The sequence below is a fragment of the Dromiciops gliroides genome, chromosome 3 (assembly GCF_019393635.1).
Source record: "Dromiciops gliroides isolate mDroGli1 chromosome 3, mDroGli1.pri, whole genome shotgun sequence".
NCBI lineage: Eukaryota > Metazoa > Chordata > Mammalia > Microbiotheria > Microbiotheriidae > Dromiciops > Dromiciops gliroides.
Window position 1 is genome coordinate 430,244,602 of NC_057863.1, and position 22,189 is coordinate 430,266,790.

The 22,189-nt window shown below is 39.3% G+C and overlaps 1 protein-coding gene across 1 annotated transcript in view; it reads right to left on the minus strand.

Moving 5' to 3' along the window:
* Window positions 1-403, minus strand: part of ITGA4 (integrin subunit alpha 4) — a 98,431-nt gene extending 98,028 nt beyond the window's left edge. Inside the window, exon 1 of the mRNA XM_043996722.1 lies at window positions 113-403. Within this exon, the coding sequence (XP_043852657.1) occupies window positions 113-309 (197 nt within the window). The 5' untranslated portion in view covers window positions 310-403. The remainder of the gene's footprint in view (window positions 1-112) is intronic.
* Between the last annotated feature and the right edge of the window lie 21,786 nt (window positions 404-22,189).

Sequence of the window (22,189 nt, forward strand, 5' to 3'; positions counted from 1 at the left end):
TGGCACTACGTCTCCCTAGCGTTTTCCTCCTTTGGTAGAAAAAAAAGTTTTAAGCAGGGCTCAGTTTCAAAGCTTCCCCGCAAATGGGAAACCCTGAAACAACTAGACTCACCATCTGCTGTCCCCAAGGCTGTGCAAGACGACCGAATAACCAAACAGGGTCCCGTTAGGGCCGTTAAAGAGCAGCGGGTTTTCCGTGTCCAAGTTGTAGGGATGGATCCTCGGGATCCGGTGGCAGAGAAGAATAATCACCGCCTTCCAGATGGCCACTCCTCGGGGGCCAGCCTCTCGACTTTCTTTCCAAGCCATGCTCTCCCTGCTCGGGACATCCAACAAGCCGCACAGCTCGGAAGTTGTGCGCCAATGGGCAGAGAAGAGCGCCCCAAGTGCACCGAGGAGCAGTCGCGTGTCTCCACTGCCTTGCCACCAGGAACAAGCCAACTGCTAGAATTGAAGAGGGGGGAGGGGGGAGAGGAGGAGGAAGTTCACGGCGGGCGGAGCGTTTGTAACGGCCACAGGTTCCGTGGGCTCTCGGATCCCTACGCCCCGTTTCTGTTTCGAGTAGTTGGGGGGCACCCTTCTCGCCTAGTAGACAAGACTGGGTGGGGTCCAGGGGTGTGGTAGGGAGTTGGAGGGGTGTGAGGCTGCGATTCCCCACGCGTCCTCCGGCCCGGGGCCAAGCTGGCTGCAGAGGGCGCTAGGAGATCTCCGTAGGTCCAGATGTGCCGCGCATCCAGCTGTTCTTCCTTAGTATCTATCAGATGGGATGCCTAGACACGGCCCAAGATCCTGGAACTTACTTGTCCCCTTCAGTCTTTCCTGGGGAACGAGAGAGGCTGAATCCGGAGGAGAGGGTTGTTGGGGTTTTTTTTTTTTTTTGTTGTTGTTGTTTGTTTGTTTTGTTTTGTTTCTCCTTTTGCAAAGAACTTCCGCCGGTTATAAAGATCGCCTAACTTTGCTGCTTCTAGAAATCCAAAGATCGAGATAGATATATTCAGGCTCTTCCAATGAATAATCCTCTAGAAAATCCTTTTCTTTTCGGGTGTGAGAAGCAAGTCGAAAGGAAAGGGGCCGAGGAAAGAGGAGAGGGAGAAGAGGAGAGCAGAGAGGACAGGTTCACACAGGTACCAAAAATCAAATAGCAACTCTTCTGAAGGGGCAATAGGATCAAGGATGGTGTTAAAACAAAATACCCACAATTCACCTTAAGACACCTACCCCCATTTCTGCCCCCCCCCCCCCCACTTCCCTTTTAGGCAAGTCAGTGATGTGTGAGAGACACCACTGTGAATGGCAACTGCAGCTTGGTGAAAATCTTAATCAGGAGTGGAAATGACTAGACAAGTTGTCAGGGTTGAATTTGGGGTCTAATTTCGCCCTGCCTTGGCAATACACTTGCCTTTCTAAATACCATTCTCCACTAAGAGATAGGAACCCAGTGTTAATGCCCTGGTACTGGGCCCCAAATGGCCCTAACTTACTCTTGTCTTTAGAAGAACAGATCCTATTCAGGAATATTTCAGGGACAGGATTTTGAAATCTTCATCCACCAATGAAGAACATCTGTAGAAGTGGTCAAAGTTTTTATCTGAGCAGTCTCCAGTTATTTTTCAGTTGCCCTATAAATAAGATATGAATGCAAAATCTTCACCAAAGCAAGGCAAAAGAAAACTCTCTCAAATTGTTTATTTGGTGGTACAAGTGAAAATGACCGTGTTGGGTGAGTAAAAATTGTCAAATTAAACAAACCTGCAAGTTAGTTCAATTTCTCTGAGGGTGGGGGGAAATGAACTGATAAAAATATGTGATCTCATAAATTTTTGTTTTTTAATATTGAATAAAAGTCTAAATCTCTGGTATCAAACTCAAACAGAAAGAGTCCTACAGGCCACGTATTGATTTAGAAAATCACAAATTAAAATTATCTATGATTTTATTTTCATTTAATCAAACATTTCTCAATTACATTTTTTTTGGTGGGGCAATGAGGCTTAAATGACTTGCCCAGGGTCACACAGCTAGTAAGTATCAAGAGTCTGAGGTCAGATTTGAAGTCAGATTCTCCTGAATCCAGGGCTGGTGTTTTATCCACTTTGCCACCTAGCTGACCCTTAATTACATTTTTTTTTTTTTAGTGAGGCAATTGGGGTTAAGTGACCTGCCCAGGGTCACACAGCTAGTAAGTGTTAAGTGTGTGAGGCCGGATTTGAACTCAGGTACTTCTGAATTCAGGGCCGGTGCTCTATTCACTGGGCCACCTAGCTGCCCCTTTCTCTTCTTGAATTGATAGAGGTGCCAATCTCATTTTAGTTCTACTATTGGAGTCATGATTACATAATAGTGCAGAGCTTTCTTACATCTAGCCCTTCAGCTGAGGGAATCTGCAGTAGAGGTGCCAGGCCTATTTTCATGCCCTGAAGCTTCATACAGTTTGAGCCGCTATTTTGACCTCTGTATTTCTTGTTTTTTTCTTTTTCATATAACCTCAGTGAAAGAAAATCCACTTAGCAAAACTTATCTAGCCATATAGTTAAGACATGTATTACTTAAGTTAGGATTTTATCCTTGCCAGGTGGTTCCCTGCTTCCTACTTTCCCCAGAAAACAGATGGATTTAACTAGATCCAGGTGATTTGCTGCCCTCTTCTGTGAATAACTTTGCTACCCTGCTGACAGATGGGAGTAGGGTATCTCCAAGGCCACCAGCAAGATTTCATGAGCATATTCTTTCCTTCTTCCTACATTAGCTTATGAAGTGGTACAGAGATTCTCCTTCCCATCTAACTCTTTCTCTCCCAAATAAGGTTAGGTAGAGATAGTAAATGAGAGAAGACATGAACAATTTATGAAACTGTGGGTTCATTTTCAGATTTGACATTTTAACACACACTCCAGAGCTCCTCCAGCTGGCCCAACAAGAAAAAAATGCCCTCTCTACCTACCCCACTAACCCACTAACCTCTTTTGGATGAACTCTGACTCCTTTACTTCCAATTCTTATGTAGGGAATCTGGAATTGCTGGCTGGGGCCCCATTCCAGTTCTAGGTCCTCTTTCCACTTCCCCAAAGTGGTAACATCTAGAAATCGCCCTTGAGCAGATCACCCTGGTAACCCTTCCCCACCTTCCCAGGTAAATAAGGTCACTTAGATGAGCAGGGAGTCATCAATTACAATATGTCCTGTAAGATAGAAGACAACCACACAATGGATAGAACTTTGGACTTGGAGTCAGGAAAACCTTAGGTAGAATCATGCCCCAGACACTTAATGGCTGTTATGCTCATCTAGCTACTTAATTTATTTCAGCCTCAGTTCTCTCATCTCTAAAATGGATATAATAATACTAGCACCTACCTTACAGGGTTAATGTGAGGATCAAATGAGATAACCAATGTAAAGCACTTTTTGAAGCTTAGAATGCTACATAAATGCTAGTCATTATTGTTTTAATTTCCATTATTACCATCTGTCCTTCCACTATGTCTTCTGGAAATCTGTTCTGACAATGCACTTTAAGGACTCCTAAGTCTTGATGTTGGCCATACAGCTGATGTGTGTTGTCTCACCCAATTAGAATGTGAACTCCCTGAGACAAGGGAGGGGCTGGCTTTTCTATTTGTATCTCCAGCACTTAGCACAGTGCTTGACACATAATAAGTGCCTGAAAATGATTTTTCCTCCTTCATTCACTCACTAAGGAGCTGCTATTGTGTATAACATCACATGTTGTGCTAAGAGAAGCACCAGGCCTTAATTTAACCTTTCCAACAATTTAGAGAACAACTCAGTCTTTCCAATCTTAGCATACCATAAGTTAAATGTGGCCCCCTTTTAGCTCTTATTAATGGTAGCAAGGCAGAAGCAGACCTGATGCAGTCTTCCTTTAGAAAGATACCCCAGGAATGCACTTAGAAGCCGTGCTTGACTTACATGGCTTTAAGGAGAAGAGGATTTGGCTCCGATACAGTGAGATATTTGAGATCTTCCCCAAGTAATTTCCCCTACTCTTCATGGTTTGGGGATTCCTTATCATTGCAGTCAGAGAGCTGAAAGGAGACTCATTAGCTACCCAACAGTGCTAGGGCTCGTTTTGCATATTTGTCTACATTTGTTAGGGTCATTCAGCCTTTCCACAAATATTGACTGTGATTGTTGCTGTAAGTGGGATACAGAGATGTAAGAGAAATCAAAGAGGGTGAGAAAGGAGTATTTTGAAGGACATCGGGGATTTTAAAATATTTTCAGTGGGACAAAGAATGGAGAGCTAGTCTTTAAGAGGTTAGGAAGCCATTGAGTATACAAGTGGAGATGACACATATTGGCTAATAAGTCAAGAAGTCTGGTGGTGCCACTAGCTGAAGAGGGTAAGAGACTCAAATGAAGCTTATTTTTGTTTTGTTTTGCTTTGCTTTATAGTATAGGGGCTGCCTAAGCAATGATATGGAAGATGAACAAGAGAAAGGGCTTCAGTGAGGGACCAACATCCTAGAGAAAGCAAAATAAGACATGTCTGGTCAAGACCAAGAGTAGGGAGTAGAGAGATTGTTTATGACATAATCAGGCACAGGTATGTGCTCTTGCACATATGTGTGTGTGTGTGCACACACGCGCGCACGCACATGGGCATGCTCTCTCTATCTCTCTCACACACACCTCTTCTAAACACAGAAGAAGGAGAATATGGGCAAAGATACAAAGAAAAATGACTTTGACAGGAGGGATTAATGATGAGATGTTTTGAAATAAAGAGGAATTAAGCTGAAATAAACCTTGTGGCCCCCATCTTTTCAGTAAACTACAGGACAAATCAACTTCTGAGAGAGGGAGTGTAAAAAATATTCGAGACAACTGATCTTAGAAATGCTCTAACTGGTCAAGACGAAATGGATAAAAAGATAAATATGTATATATATATATATATACATATATATACATGTAGTGATTATGTTTTTATGCCATAGCAATCTTATTTTATTTTCTGCCCTCTTTCCTCTGATCTTGTCATCTGCACTCCAGTGGAGAGACAGGAGCACCCACTGACTAGGGAACACATGGAGCTATGTAGACACCACTTCTGGCACTAGCCAGAAGCTATGGTACCTTGAAGATGAAATGAACAGAAGCCAAGACATCCGGGATGTTCACATCATGGAGCCTAGTTGAAAGTTATTGGAGTTGAGGAGCTATGAGATTAAGCTACTAAAGTTAGCAGAGTTAATAACAGGGAGAAGAGTAAAAAGGAAATCTGTGATCCATGGTTATGTATAACAGACTCTCATATCTAAGGAGATGCTTTTGTTATAATTTTCTTTTCAGACAATTTTGCATTTTGTAAGTCAAGTATAACTACTAAACTTCATTCTCCTTTAAGAAGTACCAATATTCAAATATGTATTTATTTGTGTGCAATAACATTCAAAGCAGAGTCCCTGGTGACTTCTGATGACCAAGGTACTGTGACTTTTGCAAAGAACATGCTGAGGCTGTGGAAGGGAAGGAGGAGTGACTAAGGCAGAGTGTTCTCAGGGACTTCCTCATCCCCATATGCAGAAGTCCATGCTTCTATAGAAGAGACAAAAGGAGCTCAGACTCACACATTCAGAATACCCCAAGGACACAGGCATTATAACTCTCCTTAGGCTATTGACAGGAGTACAGAAATGTCCAAATGAAGGCATTTATGCCTGGGTGGGTGGGATGAGAGATGAGAGTGGCAAGGATTGGTTATCTAGCCAAGCCAGCAAACTAATCTGGAGCCTCCTTCACTCCATTTTCAACCTGAACTCTATTCAACTCATAGAAATCAGGGCAGTTTTTCCCACCATAAACTAAAGTTTTCCCTCTCTCTGACTTTGGGCAGGCTCTTCTTCTCTTTGAACCTTAGTTTCTCTTTTTATAAAAAATTAGTGGTTAGACTGAATGACCTTTATAAAGGTCCCTTCCAACTCTTACATTCCATGTGATTCAGTTTCTCTTCACTATCCAAGCTACAGCCCTTTTAAGTAAAAAGTGGTCAGGTGACCATTTCACTGGGTGTGAGTTCTGAGTTCAGTAGCTATGCATGAAGTGAAAGGTTCTCAGAGCATTTTCTACCTTCCCCATCTATTATTTTCACTTTTGCCTCCATTTCCAAACTCTGCTTCTCTCTCCAGTAAAACACAGATTATAACCCTTGCCCTCAAGAAGCTTGTGATCCTAGTACAGGGGAGAAAAAGATTTTAATGTTTTCATAGATAACTACAATTTTAATGGGATGCTTGCAAAATAGAGATACCAATAAGGTGATAGCAGATGTTAGTTTCAAGGAAGAAGATTTTTACAAGCTGTAGGCAACAGGGGGCGCTACATCAAGGAGGTGTATTTGAACTCAGCCTTGAAGAACTAGTAGCCTCTCAAGGCAGGCCAGGAAGAATAATTTTAAAAGTGTCCTGGAAGAACAATTAGAAAACTATACAGAGAAAGAACTGATAAATAGAAGTGTGTATAGAATAATTTTACATACATACATATATTTATATATGTATGCGTGTATGTATATCTATTTGTATCTAAAAGTAGCATGTTTAAGGTGGGAAAGGGGGAGGGGAAGGGAAGGATAAAAAGGAAATGTACATGATAACTTTATATTTAAAAGGAATAGCAAGTTGTACATAATAGATTTGGAGTTTCATGTACAATCATCTTTTTACTATACTGTTATGGAAATTTTTTATTCCATAAATTAAAAATAAAATTTTTAAAAAGAAAACTAAGAGTTTTTAAAAACAGTTTATGTTCATTTTCATTTTATAAGCAATTAAAAATTAATCTGCACCACCAACTAATAAACCCACTACCAATTGAACAAATTAAAAAGAAGACCCACAGTACATAGCTGCCTAGTCTGACCAAAAAGTTCTCAGACTAGCCATGTACAAAAATATATTTCTTTTTTGTATTTGTGGTTTGTTTTCTCTCAGCAGGTGAATGGCATGTTTCATCTTCATTCTTTTAGACTTATGGATGACCAGAATTCTAAAGTCTTTCAAAATTGTTTTTGCCTGAAATGCTCTTTTCATATAGGGAATCATACCCTTACTGGGGCTGGGTGCTCTGCCCAAAGGAATACAAATTTGTCTGCAGAAACTTCACAAGATTTCTTGGGATTTACCTGCAAGATGTCTTTTAAGAACCACTGTTTAAACCTAAATAACTCTGACCTCACTGAGTTGGTCCCAGTACAGGTCTCATTTTGCCCTCGTTTGGTCTCTTGATGGCTCAGAATGGGCCTAAATAGCAATTGTATCTCTTTGGCCAGAAACCCTGAGGGTTTTTCCCGACCTGGGCCACCTCCAGTTGTCCCCATATATATCTTGCCACTGGACCCTGATGGCTCTGGAGGAGAGAGTGAGGCTGGTACCTTTGCACAGCCCTCCCTCACTTAAATCTAATTCATTGCATGTTGTGACATCAACTCTCCAGTGTCATGATCTTCTTCAATAACAACAATAACAACAATCATTACATAATTTATTATCCTGGTTCTCACTTCCTTTTGCATCAGTTCATAAAGGTTTCCCCAGTTTCTTCTGAAATTATTCATTTCATCATTTCTTATGGAACAATAACTTTCCATTGCATTCATATAACAAAATGTGCTCAGCCATTCTCCCATAGGAAGAACACTCCTTTAGTTTCTAATTTTTGGCCAATAGGGAAAGAGCTACTAGAAATATTTTTTTACATATAGATCTTTTTCCTCTTTCTTTGATTTATTTGCCTAAGAGATATAGTAGAAGTATAACTAGGCTAATGGGTATAAACAGTTCCGTAACCTTTGGGACATAGTTGCAAATTGCTTTCCAGAAATGGATGGATCAATTGGATACCCCAGGGTGTCTCTTTTCCCACAGCCCCTCTGACATTTGTCATTTGCCTCTTGTGTCAACTTTGCCAGACTAATAAACAATATTATTACCTACAGTTTTGTACCACCTATAGTTAGTAACCTGCCACTCGTATAATTTTTAAAAACTAACTTCATGTCATGCTTCATTTCACAAGTAAGAAATAACAGTTCCTCTTATTCTGTTGTTTGAAGCACCAGTTACAAAACTATTCTTGTCTTCATAGACTGAATAGCTATTAGATCATGCAATATTATGTCATCAGTAGCCTGATCTGGAAGACTAAATGTGTGCACTGAAATATAAATGTTTGTGATCTCAGAATTTTACCAAAGACAGATGAGAATTTTTCTGTGTCCTCTCATCAGAGAATTGATTTGATTATTGTATATGTGCTGCTAAATAATGTATACTATGCTTAGGTATTAATTATTTCCATGACCTATTTTTAATTTGGGAGAAGTTTTTGTGTACATAAAATTAAAAAATTGTGTTTTCTCAGTGGTTTCAGAAACTTTGAACTAGGAAGCTCAATGGTACAATGGAGAAGACTGTTGTACTTGGAGTAAGAAAGAGCTGAATTCAAGTCCCAGCTCAAAGATATACTAGGTGTAGGATCCTGGGCAAGTCACCTAACTTTCCTCAGTCTCAGTTTTCCTCAATGTAAATGGGGATAACAATAGCACTTAGCTCACAGGATTGTTGTGTGAATCAAATGATATACCATACATTCATCACTTTATAAAACTTAAAGTACTATATAATTACTAGCTATTATGTTGAAATTATTATTGTTATTATTATTGGAGGCACAGTGATCATTAGTGGGCAAAATTATTTCACTAAAATAATTTAAGAAGTCCTTATGCAAGAGTACTTTTAAGTGTTCTCAGATGTAAAAGAAGTGGATTATGTGATTTTATGCTACAAGTAATTAACAGTACATTTAGACAGACAATTCAATTCACTGAATATTTTTTAATTCCTATGTGTCTGTGTACTCTTGGTGCTAGGTTTACAGAGAATGAAATGAAATTGCCCTTGTCTTCAAGAAGATTACATTCTAATGGGAGAAAACAACACACACATGCAAAATTTGAAAAAAAAAGCAGCATTTCAAAATATGTTGTAACGTTGGATGAATGCAATAGATTATGTTACCACGTCATTGTATTACATCATATAAAACATATGCTTCAGTGGAGTAAAGCAGTTGTTAACATTAGATTTTAGCCACTGAGGCTTTCTAAATTTCATGTAGCTTTAAATTTACTCATGCTTCTTTTTTCCTATATCTGGACTAGAGGATGACAAAGATTACCCTAGGGAAACTAAATGGGAGAGATTAGAGAAGAGAGTCAAAAATTTAAACAGTAAATAATCAGATACAATGAAATGTAAACAGGGGATAGAGGTCACATCCTTAAGACAGAAGACAACTTCACGAAGCCCTCTAACTTGTCGTTTACATTTTGAAAGTAATTTGCAATATTTCAGGAGCTCTGGAGGAAAAGTTCTGCATGACAAAACAAATAATAGAAAACAGCAGAAGAAGGGGCAAAACTCAAAGGAATTAATGATATATATTTATGTATGCATACATGGATATATAGATACACGTTACACATGTATGTAAATCTGTTGTGTGTGCCTGGATGTGTGTGTGTGTGTGTGTGTGTGTGTGTGTGTGCATGTTCAAATGTTGCTCTGTACTAGTGGATGAGCTTCTGAGGCTTTTTGGACAATCAGACTTCCCAACTTTGGGGGCATGCTATTTTGTACAGTATCATCTTGTAGGGTGGGACAGGCTGTAAGTCATCAGTATGTATTACAAATGCATTGCATATTTATAGAGTAAATTAAATTTCCTTTGTTTATAGGATCTAGGAAAACTTATTTTTGGTTTTGGAAAGAGGATGCTGTGCTTATACAGTGGTAGTGAGCAACAAAACATTTTCTCAATCATAATAATAATTTCAGAACCATCTTGTTCATAGCTGTCTGGAGAAAGTAATAGGAGAGTATAAGAATTTTTAATTTTAGTCTATTCTAGAGAGCAAACTCAAGAACAATTTCTCAGGTATAATTTCTTTCCTTTCTTATTCTTTTTATGTATCTTTAAAAATCTACAGGCTCGGGGCAGCTAGGTGGCGAAGTGGATAAAGCACCGGCCCTGGATTCAGGTGTACCTGGGTTCAAATCCGGCCTCGGACACTTAACACTTACTAGCTGTGTGACCCTGGGCAAGTCACTTAACCCCCATGGCCCCACAAAAAAAAATCTACAGGCTTGGGCAAGCTAGGTGGTGCAGTGGATAAAGCACCAGCCCTGGATTCAGGAGGATCTGAGTTCAAATTCAGACTCAGCCACTTGACACTTACTAGCTGTGTGACCCTGGGCAAGTCACTTAACCCTCAGTTCCACCCCCTAAAAATTTCCAGGTCTTATTGAATTCAGTTTCAAATACTAGATTGGGGGGAGATTGACCTGTGTTCTAGTTCTACCCTGCTATAAGGTATCTTAGGCATACCTCAGGCTTTCTATACTGTGCTGGATGAAAAATGAAATACCCGAGGAGACAAAGGTTTGAGTTTCTGAGAATATCAATTTATTAAGCAATACATCCCAAGTGCTCAACAAACCGGGACCAGGTCCCCTCAGCTTTGGCACCAGATCCTGAATATAGCGGAAGATGGATTTTTATACATTAAAAACAATTAATCAAATAGGACACATTAATTAAAAGAAAGCAATTAAGCAGAATACAAAACTAGGTAATTTGATTTTTTATTGGAAGAAAGATTAGGGACTTTCTGAGTTGGGAGGGAGAGACTGAACTGATACAATCCCCTGATTCAGAAAAAGAGGTGCCCCACTCTTTTCCAAGTCTCTGTAAACAATCAGAGGGACATAGAAATGATAAGTTGTTGATCAGCATGGGGATAGTTTTCAAATAAGATATATGAATGGTTTGATATGTATGATTGTGAGAAAACTACTTGCTTCAATCTGACTGGGTTTATGATCAGTATAACCTATGTCCATAGTTAAAGATCTCTAAGTAATAGGTAGAGGTGGCCCACCTTCCCAGTCATGCAGGGCTGGGTTCAAAGAATACAATACGTTTTCCTTACAATTCTTACAATTGAATAAAGTTTCCCCAGAAGACAGAAATTGAATTAGACCCATAATCAAATACAAAGGGAATTGAGTTGGACCCAGAATGGAGTCACAAGATGAAGTCAGTGTGGTTTACTCAATTGCCACTAACACTTGCTATTCTAATTCCCCTCAATTCCTTCAGTACCTAAGTATTCTCATATTTGAAAGGAATAGATTGCACTAGCTAAAATCAAACATCACTACCAGCTTTAGAATTCCACAATTCTAAAGATTTTATTGTGAAAATTTGGCCATGGAAATTCCATATAAATTAATAACACTAGAAGCCCCTGACTTTCAGAGCTTATAATACTTGGGAACAGATAACCTTCATGCAGACTCCTAAAAAAAGTGTCTAAACTCATCAATATAATTACTCATCAAAGCAAGAATTAAAACAAATTCAGTATCACACCATTAAATATATATATATATATATATATATATATATATATATATATTTTTCCACAGACTCTCAGATTTAGGAAGGACCTTAGATTCTTAATTCTTCAACACATATGTTTTTTCTTTTCTTTTCTTTTCTTTTTTTTTTTTTTTGCATGGCAATGAGGGTTAAGTGCCTTGCCCAGGGTCACACAGCTAGTAAGTGTCAAGTGTCTTGAGGTTGGATTTGAACTCACGTTCTCCTGAGTCCAGGGTCAGTGCTTCATCCACTGTGCCACCTAACTGTCCCCACATATGTCTTCTACAGCATACCCAACAAGCTGTCATCTGGCCTTCACTTGAAGAAGTCTAGTATCAAAGGTGTCTCATATTGTTAGGTTTCTAATTCTATTACCATGCAATAAAAACTACTTGGTGATGCTTAAAAAACATAAGTGGAAGAGACTGGATAACCATGACCTTTGACAAGTAGCCTAGGGCTTGATAAATTTAAGAACAAAAACTTCTGAGGGGAAAACCACCATCATTTCATAAGAATGACACAGAAAACTGGAAAAGAATGTCAGAAAATAGATTCAGGTTCACATCTTACATCTTTTACTTCTGCAAGCTTCCAATAGCTATGCAACCTAAATGCAAAATGCCATGTCATTTTTTTTTAAACTAAAGAACAGAAGGAGACAACTTTAGATCTATAGATTGATGGTTAGGCTAAGAATTCATAACAAAAGATAGAAGGGCTAAGAAAAGGCAAAATAGACAATTTCAATTATATAAGATATTTTTCATAAACTAATCCAATGAAGCTAGAATCAGAAGAGCAAAAACACAAACAAAAACTCCCACCCAAAATCTTGCATTGAATTTGACATCTTAGATAAATAGATAATTAACATAAATCTACAAGGCCAAGATCAATTCTCAAGTGGATAAGGGTTTATGATACTGGAAAACATTTTTTCCAAAAAAGAAATACTAATTTTCAATAACTACATAAACCAAAAATCCTTAAAAATAAGACAGTTTCTTTAAGCATGTGCAATAATCAACATCATATTTCCAGCCCCTAAACAGAGGAAAAAATAATTTCATTCTCTATCCTCTGGAACCAAAATGACCCTTGCATTTAATCTGTATTCAGCTGTCTTTTTGAATTGCTTTCATTTGCACCATTGTAGCCATTCTGTATATTACTTATTTTTCATCTGTCAAAAATTCATATCTTCTCACATTTATCTGTTCATATTCTTCATATTTGTTATTACTTCTAGTGCAATAAATTCTTGATGTATAAGCAAGTTTTAGAGGAGGAATTGTACAGGGGATATTATGCCCCTTGGACCTCTCAGGAACACCCTGATCTCAGACTGTTCAATCAGATTCATGGTCTTTGCTAAACTGTAGACATTTCCCTGTGGTTCAGCTATGTCCTTATGATTACGGTAGGAAAAAATAATAATGATGATGATAATAGCTAACATTTATATAGCTCTTACTATGTGTCAGGCATTATGCTAAGTGCTTTACAAATATTATCTCATTTGATCCTCACAACAACACTGGGAAGTTGGTGCTACTATTTCCCCCATTTTATGGATGAGGAAACTGAGGCAAGCAGAAGTTAAGTGACTTGTCCAGGGTCACATAGCTAGTAAGGCTGGATTTAGATTTAAACTTGGGTCTTTCTGACTCGAGGCCCATCATGCTCTCTACTGCGCCACCTAGATGCAAAGCATATAGCTTCAGGAAACAAGGCACCAGGGAGAAGACAGACATCACTGACTCTGTAGATGACCTTTCTAAAGGGCTTGGTAGACCCGCAGAGAACAAAGAAACAAATAGTAATAATGCCCAGGTCCTCCACAAGACCGAATCTAGGCCTCTCTATTCCACACCAAAATCCTAGCTGACAGCAACACTAGAGTTTCCTTCGATCCATTAGCATTGCTTCCCTTCTTTAAGGATTCTGGATGAATGCATCTTTACCATGAACAGAAACGTTGGCATACTTACCCGATAAAAATTACCTTTCTTACACACTTTTTTTTTTCTGCCCAGGACTCATAATGCAGACAGGGAAGCTAACAAGGTGTGCTGTGTGTTTCAGAAAGAAGAAATCTAGTTTAGGCCATTTTTATGAGCAGTCTGGGGGCGGACCATTGAAGTAGAGCCCAGGGGGCTATGAGTAGGACAGTCTTCACTTGATCCTGAGAGGTAGATTTGGTCCAATGATAAAAAATGCCCTACTTCCTCAGCAACCAGAAAAATTATAAAAACACAGCTCTGGTTTGGACTGTGGCTAGAAATAAGCACAAACTGGGAAGTGGAACAAGATATAATGAAATACGGATTTAGAGGGAGACGCATTGTTTTTCAGTCGTTTCAATTCTGTCCAACACTTCGTGACCCCATTTGGGGTTTTCTTGGCAAAGATACCACAGTGATTTGCTATTTCCTTCTCCACCTCATTTTACAGATGAGGAATTGAGGCAAACAGGGTTAAGTTACTTTCCCAGGCTCACACAGCTGGTAAGTGGCTGAGGCCAGATTTGAATTCAGGAAAATGAGTCTTCCTGAATTCAGGCCCAGCATTCTATCCATTCATTGCTTAATATAGTTGCTGAGAAAGGGAGAAGGGGAGGGGAAGAGGAGAGGAGGGGGACAGGGGAGGGAGAGGAAGTGAGGGGGAGGGGACAGGGAAAAGGGAGGGGGAGAGAGAGGGAGAGAGAGAGAAAGAGAGAGGGAGAGAGAGACACAGAGAGAGAGACAGAGAGAGAGACAGAGAGAGAGAGAGACAGAGAGAGAGACAGAGAGAGAGAGAGAGAGAGAGAGAGAGAGAGAGAGAGAGAGAGAGAGAGAGAGAGAGAGAGAGAGAGAGAAACGGAAACAGAAACATAATGAAAGTAATAGGTTTGGTGTAGGAGACAGAAGACCTTTCTGATATTTTCTCACTCTGTGACCTTGAACAAAATCTTTGAGATTGTTTCTCCACCTGTAAAATATGGATAATAACCAGCTGTCAGGTTGTTTTGAAGATAAAATGAAACATCCTAAGTGAAAGAACTTTAGAAACTACAAAATGCTGTATCAATATATGGTGGTCATCTAGCAAATGAGTGAATTTAACTGTAACCAGCCACAGCGAGGAATCTGCTTGTGTAATCACTGATTTGTATGCACTGTAACATGGCTTGCCCAGAATTTCCCTGCCTGTTTCTGGCTAGCCACCTGTAACACAGCGCTAAGGGTGTTGGTTGCTTGAAGGATAGTAAAGCTACCCTATTATTAACCACTGATCAGGAAAAGCTACTGAAACAGTGAATTATTAAAAGGAAGAGGCCCACCCTGAGTAGTTTCTTCTCTTCTGGCCTTCAGATCACAAGGTCCATTTGACTCTAACCCTGTAGGAGTAGGAGGAGCAGGTAGACATGCTTCCCCCACTCCTGGAAAGAAGTGCTCATATCTGTCATGTGGCAGCTAGAGAAGTGTCTCAACTAGGTGAACTGAGTCTGGGTTTTGAGTTCCCTGGACAGCTCTTTGGTGTTTAATTTCCTTACCACAGATTTCTGAATAGAGATTCCAAGAAGCAACTTTCTTGGTTCAAGAGGTGGGAAACCGGTGTTTCTTTTTTTTTTTTCTTTTTTTCTTTTTTAGGCAATGGGGGTTAAGTGACTTGCCCATGGTCACACAGCTAGTAAGTGTCAAGTGTCTGAGGCCGGATTTGAACTCAGGTACTCCTGAATCCAGGGCCGGTGCTTTAACCACTGTGCCATCTAGCTGCCCCCGAAACCGGTGTTTCTTGATCAGAAGTGACTACTGGCAAGGGAACAGCTGTTTCAGAGAGTTTATTAGAGGTAGGGGGAAGAAATTCAGCCACCTAATCAGGCTTACCAAAAAGTAGAGACCTGGAGGAAGTTATATGGATAGCACAATTACAAGGTGAAATGTAACAATGCCTAGTTGGCCATTCCATAAATTGCTTCCTATTGTGTTCTGTTGTTTATGACTCATCCCAGAAAAGGATAACAACAGTTATAAATGATCAATTGCTTAAGTCTCTTGAGTGCCTTTTGTGTTAAGTATTTCTTTGGCATCTAGGAAATAAATACCTACATCATCCATAAGGCAGTGACCTGGAGTCAGGAAGACCTGAGCTCAAATCTGGGCTCAGAAACTTGCTAGTTAAATGGACTTCAGCAAGTCACTTAAGCTCTGTCTCCTTCAGTTTCCTTATCTGTCCAATGGGGTAATAACAGCACCTAGCTCCCAATGTTGTTGAGAGGATTGAATGAGATGATAATTTAAAGCATTTTACAAACCTCAACACACTATATAAATGCTAGCTCTCATTATGCCTGCTTTACATTGTCCATTAACTACCTTTTTTACTCCAGCTTTTGGGGAGATTCTATAGAGACTTGATCCAAAGCCTAAGTTTTAAGAAAAATTCCCCTGGAGTGCTGAGGTAGAAACATAAAAGTCCAAAAATCATGAGAAAAGGAGCTTGATTTCCTTTTATATGTTGGGCTACATTTGGATCACACCACATTTGCACCTTCAGGGCAGGTGGGCCCCTTAGTGGAGAAGGAGAAAGTGTAGTGCCCCAGCCCACCCTAGGTTTAGGAGTCCAGATATGTAGATTTAGATGGCTTTTCCCATATATCCCAACACACCTTTTTAAATTATCTTTTACATTCTAAATGGCTCATTGTGTATGTACTATGCGACAGTTTTCTGACTATTTCCACAAACATCATGCCCTAGGGCAGGTACCCCTCTCCATTGCCTTTCAGCTTCCCCTCAATAGAGTGTAAGTTCCTTGACAGCAGGTATTGTCTTTCTTTTTCTTATTTATGTACCCAGAGCTTAATGTAGTGCTTGGCACACTAGTAGGTTCTTAATAAATTAATCATATTGACAATAAATATTGAGTGACTTATACAGTAGTACTGTGCAATGACAAAAGCAATACAAGAAAGAGCAATCATTCCAAGGATGAAGGAGATGACTGAAAACCTCCAAGGAGTTGCAGAAGAAAGTTAGCCCAGTGACAATAAAGGAGTCAAGAAGCCTTCTGCTTGGGGGTATCCCTGGATCCTATTTAGTTACACTCTTGTATCAGTAAATGAGAACCAGACATGCCAATGGGGAAAAATAATTTTAGCAGCCAAGTTGAACTTACTGTTTTTCCTTCACTTTTCAATTGAGATATAAAATTAAATCCCATAATGATTCCCATCTTGACATTTAGTTATAAACCCTATGAATTTTTGTGAAAAAATATATTTCATCACACTCTTTTTTACTACTAGCAGTGATGAATTGTTCGAATGAATGTTCTTTCTCATTATTCGTGTCATCTCATTTCCAGTGTTATTTCTTATTTCAGGCAGCTAGATAGTGCAGTAGAAAGAGAACTAGACCTGGAATCAGGAAGATTTAAGTTCAAAACCTGCATCTGATTCTTACATCTGTGTAACTCCAGGCAGGGCACTTGACCTCACTAAGCCTCAGTACCTCATTTGTCAAATGAAGATAATAATAGCACCTATCTCACAACATTTTAATGAGGAGGTCTAAAAGAGTTTGTAAGAGTCAAACACTTTGTAAACCTTAAAGCACTACATAAATATTAGTTATTGTTATTATTTAGTTAAACTAGACAGATCTTTATCTCATTTCACAAGTCAGTTGTATATTTGTTATTATTTTTATCTGGCTGTAGCCATCAGAACACAACTCAGTCAAAATAAGATTTTTACTAATTGGAAAAAAAATATGGGACTATTTTCAGTAGTCTAGGTAATGTTACCATTTTCGTTTTACTTTTTCCAAAATCCATATCATGGCTGCACAGGCCTCCTTCCTCTCCTCCCCCCAGATCTCCCCAGCGGGTTGTCATCTTTTATATCCCAAGATTCCAATTAGCACCTAAAGCTTGAAGCCCAATACAGTGTGAAATGGTTACTTTTTCAGCAGCATTTTGCACATGGCTGATGCTCCATGATACTGTACGTGTATCATTTGACCCCATGGTCCTCCCTCCTCAGGCCTTGTTCCTTACCTCTAGCAAAAATTAATTGTATGATAGAACATTTGAAGAATACAAGTAATTCATCCCCTTTTCTACTGAGTTTCATTCATAGAACAATAAGGAATCTCTCCCAAGATCTTCCATGGCTCTTTGTGTCTCTCTAACATATGCATCTTGCTATTTTGTGTTTCGTATTTTTTTACATGTGTTTCTAAACTCTCCTCATCTAGGCCATAAACTCTGTAAGGACAGAAACTGTGCCTTTATTTATATGTTTATTCCCTTCAGTACCTTTCACAATTGGCACTTGATACTTAGCAAAGGTTTCCAAACTTTTTTTTTGATTCTGTGACCTACGTGTTAAAAAAAATGGGGGGCACACATCACAAATAACTGTATATATTTTTATTTATGGTATGTACTATTGACTCTAAGTGTACATTAGACATCTATAGAAACATGTAAATTTTTGAAAGGATAAGGAAAACAAAAAAAATAATATTTGATCTTAGCGAGTTACTGGAGCCACTGAAGTTTTAATGAGCAGGAGAATGACATGCTTTAGGAAAAAGAATTTTGGTAAGATGTGAAGAGGTCTGGAATTTAACCTGACTTTTAATATGCTGCTTTGCCTTGCTCTCTAGTTTCACTCAACTCTTGGATCTGAATGAATCTAAGACCCTGTTTCCTCTTCTTTTTGTCCCCAGCCTTGCTGTAGCTCTTTTTGCCTTGACATTCAACCAAGCTTCCCCACCCCCTCCCTGCCCCTGACATTGTCCTGGTATCAACAACTTCTTCAGGTGAAGGCTGCTTGGTCAGTCTAGATTTAAGATATGGCTGCCAGAGTACAAGTGACCTGGTATTATACCCTGCTTCTATTTGCTTACTATTTAAGAACTGATTGCTTTGCTTCTGCTGTTTCCCCACACATGCATGGACTTGGGGATGTCATTTGAGTGCTGGTAAGAAGAATATTTGGGACAATATAGTACTTTGTCCTTGACACGTTATGTAAACTATTATTCTTCCCTGTTTGATAGGATCACTAATGTGACCCATGTCCAGCAAAAAGTCCAAATGATTGCTATCTAACTAAACCCAAGGAAGCTTTCAGAGCAATGAAACATTTCCATTTCTACAGGGACTGAATCTCATATCTGAGATTCCATTTTGAGAAAATTTCTGGATAGCCCTTTTTGGTACACGTGTACACGCATGTGCATGCACACCCTCCACCCCCCAAAAAAAACTAGCTGGAGGATATTTCTTTGTAGCTTTATGGTATTTGGGAATTGTGCCTAGGATTCTAAGAGAGCTTTCATGTAGGTGGATTTGTTCACATTTAAACATAAATACCATAAACATGATGATCATCCTATAAAAATGAAGGTGTCAAATTAGATGATTTTTAAGGTCCCTTTTGGTCCCAAATGTATGATTCTGTGAATGATGGCCCCAGACTTGCTAACTAAGCAGCCTAACTTCAATAGCACAGTGCCCAGAACAGAGTAGGCACTGTAAAAAAAATGATTGTGGAATGAATGAATGAGTTAAGAAGTAACAATTCTTGTAGGTATAATAATTAACATCCACCCTAAGTTCTGACTGAGTTATGGGTTCATAGGTGGCAGTGTAATGCATTCTGTCCTTCAGATACAGGGAAATGTGTGATGGTACATGGAGTTCTGCTAGCAGAAGGAAATTTTTTGGAATGTTATCTAAGGATAAGCCTTGGAACTCCATGAGTGGGAGAGAAGGGAAGGGGGCCAGATAGAATTCTCCATCTCATTATTTGCAGTGGAACCTGAAGAGAATCAGCCCAGGAATTTTAACTGAGAGCTAGCAGCAGCATATTGTGGGCAGTGTTTATCATTCACTTTCATATGCCATTGAATATATGAGTTAAGACAGTCTGTGGATAAAAGCAAAGAGATGGCATGAAGCCTGAAGGGGGACCAACAGGGTGTTCAGGCCATTGTCATTCAAATAAGTGTTTATGTTTTTCCCTGTATTTACTGAAACCCCCAGGAGAAGTATGGCAGGAACCAGCTGAAGTTTATGGAACTTTTCTCTCCAGGATGGTGAAATGAACTGCCTAGAACTGAATATGATAAACTGCTAAGAATAACAATTAGAACCATTATCTGGCAGCATACACACAGATCAATCTGAGTATTTTATTTTATTTTAATTAATTTTTTTTCAGCAATAAACATGTTATTTTCCAGTTACATGTAAGGGTACTTTTCAACATTCATTTTCATAAGATTTAGAGTTCCATTTCTTCTCCCTCCCTCCCTCCCTCCCTTTCCTCCCCCCTCCACAAGATTGCAACCAGGTTATATATATATATATATATATATATATATATATATATATATATATATATATATATATATATATATATATATATATATATATATATACAATCCACAAGTATTCTTATTATCAGTTCTTTCTAGAAGGGTGCATAGTAAGCTTCCTCATTAGTTCCTTGGGATTGTCTTGGATCATTGCATTGCTGAGAGTAGTTAAGTCATTCACAATTGCTCATTGAACAATACTGCTGTCATGCACAATGTCCTCCCAGCTCTGATCACTTCACTATACATTGATATGCATTAGTCTTTGCAGGTTTTGGGGGGATCATCCTGTTTGTCATTTCCTGTAGCACAAGACCATTCCACAAGAATCATATAGCACAGCTTTTTCCATCATTCTTCAATTGATGTACATTCCCTTGATTCTCAATTCTTAGCCTCCACCAAGAGTTGCTATAAATATGTTTTGTACAATTTTTCCCCCTTTTCTCTTTTTCATGATTACTATTGTTAACTGTTTCCCTTCCATCCTATTCCCTTCCCCATGATATTTATTCTATTATCCATCTTCTTTCCTCCTATCACTCTAAAAAAGGGATTTGCTTCTGTCTGTCCCCTCCTCCACTCTGCCCTTCCTTCTTTTGCCCCTCTCTCTTTATCCCCTTCCTGTCCGATTTTCCTTCAGGGTTAGAGAAATTACTCCACCCAATTGAATGTGTACTTTATTCCCTGCATGAGCCAATTCTAATGAGATTGAGTTCTTTGAGTCAATTCTGATGAGGGTTAGGCTCATTTGCTGCCCAGATTAAATAGATTACTCCACCCAGTTGGGTGTGTCTGTTAGTCCCTCCTTGAGACAGCTCTGATGAGTTTAATGTCTTTGAGCCTTTTCTGATGAGTGCAAAATTCATTTACTACCCTGCTCCTCTCCCATCTCTTCCCCCACTCCATAAGCCTTTTCCTGTTTCTTTCATGTAGGATTTCACCTCTGCCCTTCCCCATCCTCCAGTGAATTCCCTTCACCCCTCAATTTAACCCTAAAGATGTCATCACCTAGCTAAATGACACAGTGGACTAAGCACCACCCCTGGACCCAGGGGGATCCCAGCCAAAACCTGGCCTCAGACACAAGATAGTCGCCTGCTGTACAACCCCAGGTATGTCCCCCAGCTCCAATTCTTTATGATTCTCTAAGGTCTTGTATTTGAAAGTCAAATTTGCCATTCAGTTCAGGTCTTTTCATCACAAATATCTGAAAGTCTTCCTTTTCATTAAAGTCCCATTTTTTTTCCGCTGAAAGATTGTGCTGAGTTTTGCTGGGTAGGTGATTCTTGGTTGTAATCCCATTTTCTTTGCCCTTTGGAATATCATATTCCATGCCCTCTGGTCCTTTAATGTAGAAGCTGCTAGATAGATCTTGTGCTATCCTGACTGGGGCTCCACAGTACTTGAATTCTTTCTTTTTGGCAGCTTGCAATATTTTCTCCTTGACCTGGGAGCTCTGGAATTTGGCTATAATATTCCTACGAGTTTTTCTTTTGGGATCTCTTTCTGGAGGTGATCGTTGGATTCTTTCAATTTCTATTTTAGCTTCTTCTTCTAGAATTTCAGGGCAATTTTCCCTGAGATTATCTTGGAAGATGATGTCTAAGCTCTTTCCTTGATCATGGTTTTCAGGTAGACCAATAATTTTCAAATTATCTCTCCTGGAACTATTTTCCAGGTCAGCAGTTTTTCCCAAAAGATATTTCACATTGCCCTCTATTTTTTTATTCATTTAGATTTGCTTTATTGTGTCTTTGTTTCTCATAAAGTCACTGGCTTCCATTTGTTCAATCCTCATTCTTAGGCAATTATTTTCATCAGAGAGCTTTTGTACCTCCTTTTCTGTTTGGCCAATTTGACTTTTTTCTCATGTCTTTCCTGCATCTCCCTCATTTCTCTTTCCATTTTTTCCTCTACCTCTCTAACTTTATCTTCTTAGCCCTTTTTGAGCACCTCTACGGCCTGAGACCAATTCATATTTTTCTTGGAAGCTTTAGATATAGGGGCCCTGATGTTGATATCTTCCTCTGAGGGTACCCCTCAATCTTCCTTGTTACTGAAGAATCTTTCTATGGTCCTCATCTTTCTCTGTCTGTTCATCTTGCCTTTCTTTTACTTGACTTTTAGCTCCTTAAAGTGGGGCACTGTTTCCAAGCTGCAGTATCCCAAGCTTAAGAAGTCCCAGGTGGTATGATTTAAGGAGAGTCAGGTTCTTCATTTGCCCAGCCTGTTCCCTGGTCCTTAGATGACCCCAGACCAACTTGCTAATCAACCAGTTTTATGTGTTGTGGTTATTAGCTCCAATAAGCCTGTGCCCCTCCCCAACCTGGGCCACT